General features: G+C 27.2%; 1 protein-coding gene across 1 annotated transcript in view; it reads left to right on the top strand.

The window, feature by feature from the left end:
* The window catches only part of LOC100214421 (WW domain-binding protein 11), a 58710-nt gene extending 47302 nt beyond the window's left edge, over positions 1-11408 (top strand). Inside the window, exons 8-14 of the mRNA XM_065803263.1 lie at positions 1210-1357; positions 2572-2701; positions 2775-2905; positions 3437-3536; positions 3626-3694; positions 10412-10552; positions 10815-11408. Coding sequence (XP_065659335.1) covers positions 1210-1357; positions 2572-2701; positions 2775-2905; positions 3437-3536; positions 3626-3694; positions 10412-10552; positions 10815-11068 — 973 coding nt within the window. The 3' untranslated portion in view covers positions 11069-11408. The remainder of the gene's footprint in view (positions 1-1209; positions 1358-2571; positions 2702-2774; positions 2906-3436; positions 3537-3625; positions 3695-10411; positions 10553-10814) is intronic.
* Positions 11409-12413: the final 1005 nt, after the last annotated feature.

Raw genomic sequence — 12413 nt, 5'->3', positions numbered from 1 at the left:
TATTATGTTCAATAATGTTTTTATATACAATTGAATCCTTTAGTATGTCATCCAAGAATTGTTTAACAAAAGTATTTCTTACAAACAAACAAACAAAATTTATGATACTTAAAAAAAATACAAAATATACTTTAAAAAAATTAAAATGGACAAACAGGTTATTTTAAAGTCAGTGTAAAGTCATCACTATGTATCCCAAACAATATAATTTTGTGGTTTCAATGATTTTTAATTTACCATTTGTACACTCTAATTTACCATATATATCTTCTGACGGTGAAAACCCTGTAAATCAAATATCAATAGAAATGCATTCTTTCAAACTTGAACTTCAATAATTCTGAGTTTTCAATCATAGGATTTGTTCAGTTTTTTGTTTATCCATAAAACCTAGATTTTTTGAGATATGTGTTAATGGTTTTACAGTGACTATATAAATATACAGATTACATTATAATGATCATTATTATAAAATAGTTATTGTTAAGTATAATTAATTTTTTATTCCGAGTTTGATTCCCACCACGTCCCTGGTAGTAACGCGCTCAACTTGTTTCTCCGCGCAGTGGCCTTGTTTGTCAAGGTTCATGTTTCGGAGTTATAGATTTGAGAGAGGGTTATAACCACAAGTAGCCTCCTCATCTGTAGTGGCCTTCTCAGCCTTGGGGAGGTGAATTATAAAAAAAAAAAAAAAGTATTCCAAAGTTAATCAACAATTTTTATTGCCAATCCCTATTTTTTCCATAAGTTTGTTTTATATTGGTACAAGTTAAATTTATTTTTATTTTACACAAACTATAAAAAAATATAATATTTCTTTTTTTGAATGATTTTTCATACTTTTAATAAATTATAGTTTTATGCGCTAATGTAAAATTTGTACTAATGTGACACAGTCTTTCAAACTATTCTTTCAAAATATATATTTGCACATTGCACTAAAAAATTTTTCGGTTTCAAAATTTCAGTTAGATAACCAAATTGTTGGCAATAAACACTAAAAAGTAGAAACAAAAATTAAATGGTGTTAACAAAAGATAATAATTTGCTACCAAGAGTTTTATTTTTACTGACTTAAGTGTCTATTTTTTATTTTTCAAATGTCATTTGATTTCATGAACATGAAATTTGGAACTTATTTTTGTAAAAGATTTAAGTCTTGCTTATCTAATGTTTAATGTTTAACTTTATTTTTATCTTGTTTTTTAGTTTTCAACCGCCTAGTTATTCATCAACTAAGTATGGAATACCTCATATACCAGGTTTACCCCCTGGACTTATACCTCCAGGTCCTCCTCCTGGAAATCCCCCTCCACCAAGTCCGGAATATCAAGGAATAGATAATGAAGAAGAAATGGTATACTTTATATTATTTTTTTAATTTTTAAAATGAGTTTTGGTTTTTAATGATTTAAACCAAAAAATTATTTAAATTTTATTTTTACTATTTTGCAACAAATATTTGTGCTGATTCTTTAATAAGGTTGATATTTATATTACATGAATGAGTTAATAAGTTTGATCTTTGTGGCTTGAATCACATTTTTTTTATCCCCTTTAAATTTATATTTATTTTTCGGTTAATAATTTTGAAAAGGATATACATATTTTTGTTAAAATGGAGATCTAATTATTCAGGCAGTAATAATATGATTAACATCTGAACCTTTTAAACTTTTCTTAATTTAAGAAAATAAAATTGTTTTCCAACATTCATTTTTATGCTTATTTATCTATTATGATAAAACGTTTGTAGTGGATAAATATTAGAATAATTCTTAAAATATTTGAAGTTAAAAATACGTTGATAATTGTTTTTTTAAGATCTTAAAAATACAAAAACTGTATTTTAAATATAAATAAAAATCTTATTTATATTTAAAACTCAAATATATAAGAATGCTACTTAAGATGCAAAGTAACTGGCTTTACTTATTTATGCAACTTATCTGGTCTTGAGTATATTGGTTTATAAAAGAAAAACAGTTTAAATTTTTGCAATAAGAAATTTATTGAAATCTTTACAGATAAAGTACAGAAAAAAATGAAAAAACAAAATTTGAACTCAATAATGTACTAATAAAAGGCGATTCAGAACAGCAGTGTTCTGAATTGTCTTTTATTAGTAAGTCATTCATATCTATCCTCATTTTCCTTCATGTCTGCAATCCTAAAAAAGCATATTATTCTTAAATTAAGAACAAATTAATATTAAGTTAATATAAAATTATTTTCCTAAATACGTTGTGGAACATAAAACAATTAGTTAAAGGATATTTTAAAATGTTGTTTGCCAATTGTTTGTTTTTTGAGTTTTAGAAAAATAATTATAAACATGAGTTTTTATAACATAGTCTATTTTTTAATGATATAAAATCAACAATTATACAAAATCAGCACACTAAAATGATATAGATTGTGGACAAATTGTCTATTGCTTAAGGGATTTTGCCAGTTAAGTGTTGAATAATGTCTGATAGCTGTTTCTAACCCTGCGATATAAATTATTATGTATTACAATGTTTATATATTAAACATTATAAAGTTTAGAAATTTAAATTTTGTTTTAAGAATCGGCGCAAAGCACAAGTTGAAAGCGATGTTATTGCAGAGTTAGAAAAGTTAGAACATGAATTCCAAGATATGGAACACGAAGTTCATGACCAGGAGTATGATGAAGACGGCTCTGATGCTGAAGAGTGTAAGTATTTTTCAAAAAAAAGACTGATGTGTTTCTTGGAATACAGATTTGTGAGCTTTTTCATTTTTTCCAGATGAAGCTGCTGAATATCGTAAACGGAAAGTACGTTTTGAAGATGAAACAGTGGAAGATAATGAAATTTATGTAAGGGATGAATCACTCTCGACCAGACAAAGGTTACTAAAAATGGCTGGTCATGACCCTGTAAGTGTTATTTTAAACTTCAATTTTCCTAGTAGTAGTTTATTTTTATTGCACAAGCATTTTAAAATGATTGCTGATGATTCTGAGCCATAAAGTTTTGTTGTTTTTGGTTGTGAAATATTTTTTGTATGGTTGTGAAATATTTTTTGTATTGTGAAATATTTGTTTTAATTGTTCCAGTATAAAATAGATTGTTATATTCTTAAAAATATTTAACATAATATGTGTTTACATACTCAATATAACATATATGTTAGGGTTTCAAAATTAGTTATGGCACTCATCATATGCCCATCAAGTTATTTCAAAAAATATTTTTTTAATGTCACGTTTTGTAAATAGATTTTTAAAAATATTTATAAAAAAATTTGTCGCTATACTGTAAATTTTTATTGTTGTATATTTGATTAATTAATTTTATCAAGTATTGAGTTATTTTTATTCGTCTTTTTTGTTTTATAACTATATTTAAAAAAATATATTAGAGTTAACTTTTATTAGAGTTTTGTAGTGTATTACCTAATATTATAGAATCAACTCCAAGGTAGTGTTCGAGGCATAATTCTACCTGGTCCTCCTCCTGGAAATCCTAGAATGATGCCACCTGGTCCACCACCCGGAAGGCCTCCAGGTATGATTTATGTGATTAGTTTCTATTATTTTAAAAAAGTCTACTTTGTATTTGTAATTGTTATTGTTTGTAATTGTGTTTTTATTAAGGTCCACCAGCTGGTTTACCTAGACCTCCGCCAGGTCTACCCCCCATGGCTTCTGGAAATCGAATGCCAGGTTTGTTTTGTATACAAAAATATTTTAATTATGAAATACTGTTTTTAATGATTCAAAATTGTAAAATAATAAAAAAAACTTTACTGTATAAAATATATATATATCTTCTATTGAGGGCCTAGGTTTACAATAAAATCTTTTGCTGTTTTTTTTTAATTTTGAATTTTTTAGACAAAGATAAAGGTTAATTACAAATTAATTATTTTCTATCATAAATGTTCTTTATACCCAATACTTATACTTTTAGTGTGTGTGTGTGTATATATATATATATATATATATATATATATATATATATATATATATATATATATATATATATATATATATATATATATATGTATATATATATATATATATATATATATATATATATATATATATATATATATTATTTTATAAACATCAATAAATACAAATTTCTTTCGATACTAAATTTATTTTTTCAAAGAAATTTTCGCTGGATAGTTGTGACCAGCATCTTCAGCTTAAAAGTTTTTTTTTTTTTTTTTTTTGTTTATATCTTATTATATGTCTCATGTGTGTGGCTAATGCAGATCGTTCTGTTTTATTTCCTATTGTACTGTTTTCGTGTTGTTGCATGTATGTTTTTATTTGCATTTTTGTTTCACCTATATACACCTATATTTTTTCTACAATGACATTTAATAGGTAGACTCCTGGGTGGCTGTTTATTTGTAGTTTGGATTTATTTTTTGATGTTAATATTGCCTCTAGGTTCAGGTTTGATTTGAAGACGTTTTATATCCTACCTTCTTAAACACCTTACGTAATTTGGGAGACAATATTGATACCCAAGGTAATGAAATCATTGGATACGTAATGGTGACTTACGCTAGAAAAAAGTGAAACCATTCCATTGACATAAAATAGAACTGCCGGTTTAAAAATAAGATATAAAAAAAAAGGCTGAAGACGCTGGTCACAACAATCCAGCAAAAATTTCTTTTAAAAAATAAATTTAGTATTAAGAGAAATTTATATTGATTTTTATAAAATAATAATTTACATACTCTCATACATGATGTCTACATTCAAACAACATTTAACACAATTAAACAAAGTAAACATTTAACACAATTAAACAAAGAGTTGGAATTGATTTCTAAATGCATGCACAAAAATAAGTTTCTCCTAAAAAAACTATAAAAATAAGTGAGCTCAATTTATTATTACTTGTCAACTAAATAGCGGGACTTAAAGTTTCATGCCCGAAGGCAATCATCAGCTGTGAATACCACGGTATTCACAGTATTCACGGCTGATGATTGCCATTGGGCATGAAACTTTAAGTCCCGCTATTTAGTTGTTTTTATTCATTTAATTACATAAAGTATAAATTGCTCTATTATTTGATAATATTGAGCACTGTCATACGAACCAGAGTTTTTGTATTTTACACCGCAATACTAACCTCACTTATATATATATATATATATATATATATATATATATATATATATATATATATATATATATATATATATATATATATATATATGTATGTATATATATATATATATATATATATTTATATATATATATATTTATATATATATATTTATATATATATATTTATATATATATATTTATATATATATATTTATATATATATATTTATATATATATATATTTATATTTATATATATATATTTATATATATATATATATATATATATATATATATATATATATATATACATTTATATATATATTTATATATATATTTATATATATATTTTTTTTATACATGTCAATGTTTATGTATTGACTAAATGATGTTGACTAAATTATATAAAGATATTTACAATGTGTGTACATAAATCATTTGATTTAAAAGTATGAGTGTAGCAGAAAAAAAATTGATTCTCTTTTCTTTTTTTTCCTCTTCTTTATTGATTCAATCTGCTAAGCAATGGTGCTGAGCAGTGAGTTATTAATTGTTACTAATACTCTGCACCAGGGAAATAATCTGTTGTTTAATGTTATGCTAAGTTAAACCACAGTTGCACAGACACAGACTAGTAATCAACTTTTGTCACAGAAAATTCAAAAATATGAAATATTTATAAAAAATTTGTATATTTTATATATTGGTACAAAAATTAGTTTTTGAAGACTGTAGAGTGAAGTTGCATAAGATAGGTGATTTAGTAACAATTGGGTTAGTCAACTGGCAAGGTTATGGCATCCATATTTCTGAATGTGAATGATGTTTTGTTTATGGATCATCTATTAAAAAAATTATAATTATTAAGTATTGCGTGGTATATTGCGCATGAGTGTATAAATCAAGGAAAAAATATTTTTATGAAATTTTGAAGTTTAAATTGCAACTTTTTAAGGAGTCTTACAAAAACATAAATATATTTAAAAGTAAAAGTCCTAAAATGTAAAAATTATATATTATAGAAATAAAGCCTAATAAATGGGCAATAGGAATACCAAAAATTTTTTGTTGATAATTATTTTTTTGATGTTCTATATAATATTATTTGTTATGAATTTGCCAGTGGTTAATTATTTTAGGGTAAATTAGCAAAAAAAGAGAAAAAATAATATTATAATAGTATAAAATAGAAAAAACACTAAATAATCTATCATACTTCTAAAATAAATACTTACACTAAATAATTTATGAAAATCTGCCGTATTGCAAAACAATTTTTTGCTGCAGTGCAGTGTAAGGCAACAGTGTACTGAGATGCATCACAGTAGGAAAAAATCTTTTCTCTTTTTTTTTGAGTGAACACACTTTACAATTTCGTCTTTTGCTTCCAAACAACTCCTCTTCTTCTTCACTAACTGCGACCACCAACAAAAGAATCCAAACCGTGACCACCAACAAAAGAATCCAAATCGCGACCACTAACAAAAGAATCCAAAACCACTTTCATTATCATAGCTAACACAAAAAACGTTTATCTAGAGGAATATTACATTTTTTTTGCGAAGCACTTTTAGAAAAACTTACACACTTAAAAGCCTCAGTTTTGTATTTACAATCTAAAGAGTTTCCAGATATTGTTTCTGATTGGCTAATCATTATGTAATAATTTGCAAAAATATTCATTTAAAAAGCTCCATTTTTAATGAAAATATAGTTGCAAGAAATCATCGAACATCAGTCAACAAAATCCTCTAATACTGTGCGGTAAAGAGTTAAATTAAATGAATTAGGTTAGGCTTCAAAATACTTTTTAACCTCGGATACTCTTTAGGTCTGGCCCCGAGCAACTCAGAAAAAAGCTGAATACATATGCGTGTTTGCGTGTGTAATATTAATTAGTTATATTCGGCATATACTATGATAGTATTAATTTTTTCACTGAACAGTTTAGCGGAAGAAGATGCCCACTCAGCCTTGACACTTGTCAATTTCATGGTCATTGGAAATGATTAAGCTCTACTAAATTATCATCATGTGTCCCACTATTTTCAAATAATATCATTTTTAATGACAACATCTCATATCTTATTAAATGCATTGGTGATTTTCTTTAACAACACTATCAAGTTCCTCTTGAATTAGTAATTCTTTGAGTAATTTCTAAATTACTCAAAGAATTACTAATATACTCAGATACCACATTAGGTTTAATGAGTGATGCATAAATTATTGGACAAATAAAAGCTTTAATATCTTGTAAACTATTAAAGAATTTTAATTTGGATTTTTTTCTAAATCAAAATACTTATTTGTGAATAAAAATCAGTTATTTTTCACATTTAAAATCTCCATCATCTCGTTATCTCCATCTTCTGTGATCGTTATCTCCATTATCTGCAATCATTATCTCCATCATCTGCGATAGATTTCAATTTTGCTTTGACACTTTTCATAGTCAACTGTAAAAAATTCAAATCAACTTTCTTTTAGTTTTAATTTGATGCGATCAACCAAGACTTTTTCTTATGAAGCCAACATCCCTCGTAAATCTTTTAGGCCAACTGCCCTCAAAAGTTCTCATTTTGCTGTGCTTGAGACACATTTGGTTGGTTGGATTCCTTATCAACATAATTAACATGTTTGTCCATTGAATTTTTAGAGTAATAACTTTCTAAATCGAGCCAAAATAAATAGAAAAAGTTTGTATGATACTTGTGTATAGAAAAAGTTGTCTCACTCAACATTTACCAACACAGATTGATGTATTGATTGCTACAGCCTTGTAGTAATCAATACATCAATAGTAAGTACAAACCAATTGCTTAGACATATGGCATTTAGAAACAGCATTTCACATTCTTAGTTTTGTGTTCCCTTTGTGGGAAAAGAGACTTTTACCACTAAGGGAACATATTGAAAATTCTTCCTTTCTTTTATTGATGACCAATTCTCAATTGATTTAAATCGAGTTTAAAATCCAATTTTTTTCTCGCTGACCCCTTTTCCATTGTTTGCAAGTCTCTTTAGTTTGGATTTTTTACTCTAGTCCAGGATGTGTGATAACCAGTCTTTTTAAGTTATCATAGATGGTTTACTACTAATAAAATAGTAAAAAAATAGTAAAAGTTAAGTAAAGTAATTACTTCTTTTTTTTTAAATAATATACGATTCATTGTTGTTTTTTTTATATTATGGTTTTTCAAAAAAAAAATTTTGAGACGTTTTTCAAAAAAAAATTTTGCTCTGCTGCATTTGACCTTTTTAATAAATTCGTTTTAAATAATAAAATGAACATTTAGTTATAACATTTATGCATCAATTCATAGGATGGTTTAATTAGCATGAAAAAATTTATCTCGAAATTGTCTTATATAAGATTTAACTAAGACTAAACTTAGGTACGTTAGTAGTCGAAACCAGCGTTTTCACTGTCAGAAATTTTGTCATCATCACTGTCAGAAATTCTTCAAATTCTTGATAGTTTGTTGCAAGTTCTTTTTTTTTATAAAGAACATTAATTACTGCAAGTTGTAGGCCATGGGCAAATCCTAATTAATGATTAGCAACCAGCAATCTTCGAATTTTCTAAAACGCAAGCTTCGTCGGTCATTATAGAAACAAATATGTCGAGTAAAGATTGTAGACTACATAATGATGATATTAAAGCGACGTCTATTTATAAAAGTTGTCATTAGCTTTAGTAACTTGGTAAATTTTGCTTTAGTAACTTGGTAAATTTTGTTATGGTAACTATGGTAAGTTGCTAAACCAATGTTAAAAAGTATTAAATTTAAAAAAACTTGCACTAGCAATAATAAAAGAACAGTGTGCCTACCTTTATATTTTTTCCTTGTGGCTGCCACACACTCAACCTATGTGGTAATATGTTGCTAAATGTTTTCCAGGAACCATAGCTTACTTCGGAAATGTGCAAACAATATACAGTTTATTCAAAGTATTATCAAAGTGTATTGTTTGTTTGCCAAATGGCATATTTGGCACTAGATGGTTAGATCAATTTGAGATTGTAAAACTGATATTTGGTCACGTTCCAGGAATAAAGCTGGAATTTTCGCTTAACTGAATCTTACTCTAAAAACTAAAAACCATTATGTCAGTACAACTATTAGCAATATAAAGTCAGTTTTGTACCACAGAATACTAGTTCCTACAAGCTAAAAATAGAGTTTACACAACTACTAGTTATTCGTTACAGTTAAAAAGCAAAAGGAATTAGTAATCTTAAACTTGAGCAATAAATTATTCAGTCCATGAGACATTGCTGCCTGAACAATTAGATAGGCTAGACTAAGTATTGAGTCTGACATTAAAAATCATATAGACTTTGAGAATCTGTAGTTTTGCATTGAAATAAGCATGCAAGGCCAGCTTGGTTGGTTTAACGTTTCATTGAAACACTAGAACCTTTTTTTTTCTTGATCTTTTTATCTAAAAAACAATATTTTTACTCTTAAACCTTTTAACTTTAAATTATACTTTTACTTATCACTTGGTTATTCAGAACTTATATAAGGTAAAGACGAGGCAGAACATGGCTTTGCAATCATTATCCTGATTTTGTACCTTGGTTGATTTTGCTTAAATTAATATACTGTGATAGGTTTTATACTAAGATGTAAATGATCAAATTACATCGACAATAATGTGGAGTGATTGGTGGCTTATCATTAACCCAAGAAACAAAAAATCAGTTCAGTAAAAATTGCTTGCAGGATTTTGCAAATTTATTTCAACATTAGTTAAAAGAATATTTTCCTAGTTTAGTTTTATTTGTTCAAAAGTTAGAAATAAACTATGAGAGAAGTGAAAAGGCAAAAAAGCTTCTACAAATATATAGTCAGTATCAAAAATAGTTTGTTGGCTTTGTAAAAAGTATATCGTAAATATAATAACTTTTATCAAAATGTATCAAACTAAAAAATCTTATTGAATGAATCTTTTAATTTATTTGGTTACCAAAAATATAATTGTGAAAAAACATTTAATTAAAAATACTGCATTTGAATTAAAAAATTTTCCTTTATAGCTACTATAATATGTTTATGTTTTCAGAAATGTTGGTTATAATAGTTCATAAAATTATAAAATATCTTTAAAAAATCCTGATAAAACCCATATGACCCGGGTTTTATTGGGTTTTTTTAGGTGGGTTTTATTGGGTGGGTTTTTTTTTAACGAGTTTTTTAATGCCAACCCTGATAATTTCTTTTGTTATTACCACCAGTAGTTATCCTTGATAAAGCATGAGTAGTTTTTCTATAACAAAATTATGTTAATATGTTTAGGAATGCCTCCTCCACCTCCTCCAGGAGTTCGTCCACCTTTCATGACTGGCGTGGCAGCAAATGTTTACTCAACACAACCTCAGTTTGGTCCGCAAACTGTATTTGAAAAAGGACCCGAAATTAAAAAAGTAGAGAAAGAAGGTACGTATTAAAAATATATATTGTTTTTTGTTAATGAATTTTTTTTATATAGGTATTTGATATTTTAGTTTTTTGATCAAAAAATAGTCATGTTTTCGTATCATGTTTTCATAATATAATCTTATTGTATACTTTAATCTGAAAATTCTAATAATCTTTAAAATTTGTCATTTTTTTAAGTTGGTGTTCATATTTAAAAACATACCAGTCGTGCTCATATTTAAAAACATTTATATTTTGACGAAAAAGCTACTTTATTTAGATACTCAACGCACTATAATGGCTGCTCCAAAGTTGCGTAACATACGAGCCGAGGTCACGAAGTTTGTGCCAACGGCTGTTAAACTTCGAAGGAATCTTCCACCTGGCAAAAATAAAGCAAAACTAAAGGCACAGATTGCAATGACTTCTGATATTAACACTAATATGGAAAAACAGGTTCATAAGCATACAGAAGGACCCACGAAAGACGACGTATATGCAAAATTTATGGATGAAATGACAGGTTTCTTATAATATTTAATATTATTATCACAACTTGAGACTATGCAAAGAAATCAGAAGAATTATTTTACCGGATAATCAAAGTCTAATTAAAACGTGCGTTATACGAAAATGAAAGTCCTAATATACGTGCGTTATACGATACCTGTAGTATTGATTATAGGGCTATGCTACTTGGTGATTGTTTGAAGAACAATACTGTCGAAAGATTCACTGAAACAACTACACAGAATATTTGCCTCTAAAATATTCCTTTAGTGATTACATTAAATTTATATTAAAATGTTCATTGAACTTTTAATGATTTATTATTGTGTTTATATTTTGTGTTCGAGTATTATTATTATTTTAATTATTTTTTCGTTAGTCTGAAAATTGCAAATGTTTGAAGCAGCAGGAAGAAAATCTGTAACCTTGGTATTGAAAGGAGACCGATTCAGAGCGGTTTTGTTGTTATAGGACATAGTGTTGAACTTTTACGGTAATTGCACGAAAAACATCGTACCAACCATGTAATACCATACTGTAAAATCATACTGTGACTTATACTGTGTTTCAGTAATAGCGTTTTTGCTTTTTACCGTATTATTAAGTGGAAATATCAACCCTAATTAGCCTGCTATTACCGTTTTTTACTGCATAGCTCATTGCTTGAGGTGCCATACTCTCTATATAAATCAAGTTCTTCTTTAACTTTAACCATGCCCTGAGTTACTATAAATAATAAAAACAAAAAAACATTACCCCCACCTGTTTCAATATATCTTAGCGAAGTAACTTTCCATCAGTTAAATCTTACATCTTTTGATATTTATCAGACTACCTTGCTTTTTGTGAGACTAATATAAATTCGGCTGTTCATTCTTCTTATCTCAGCATGGATGGCTATTATCCTTTGATTTGCAAAGACTCCAATAGCCACATACTTAGCTTGGGCGTAAACTTACTAATATTTATCGAGAAGTCAGGTTTGAATCCCTTGATAATTTTTTTATGTGCTTCCTCTTCATTATCCTATTCATCTCAGCATCTGTTCACTCTATTACTTTTTTCTTAGTTCTTTATCATTTTCCTTCTCAAGACTACACTCTTTTAGATGTAACTTCTGGTTAAATTAACTATGCCCTTTTTCTTTACCCTTCTGCCAATATCGCTGCTATTGGTGACATTAATGCTCAAAACACTGAATGGTTTGATTTTAACACTACTGACCCTACTGGCACAAAACTTCTATATTTCTTAATCTCTTATTCAAATAGTTAACTTAGTGACTTTATTAGACCTTATCACATACCTTCGCTCTCTGTTTTGTGCCTTGTATCTGACCATAGCTTGTGATCAGTTTCTCTTCGTTCTC

This window comes from Hydra vulgaris, chromosome 08 (genome assembly GCF_038396675.1).
Source record: "Hydra vulgaris chromosome 08, alternate assembly HydraT2T_AEP".
NCBI lineage: Eukaryota > Metazoa > Cnidaria > Hydrozoa > Anthoathecata > Hydridae > Hydra > Hydra vulgaris.
Note: the sequence above shows the minus strand (reverse complement) of the source record. Positions and strands in the feature narration are given on the sequence as shown.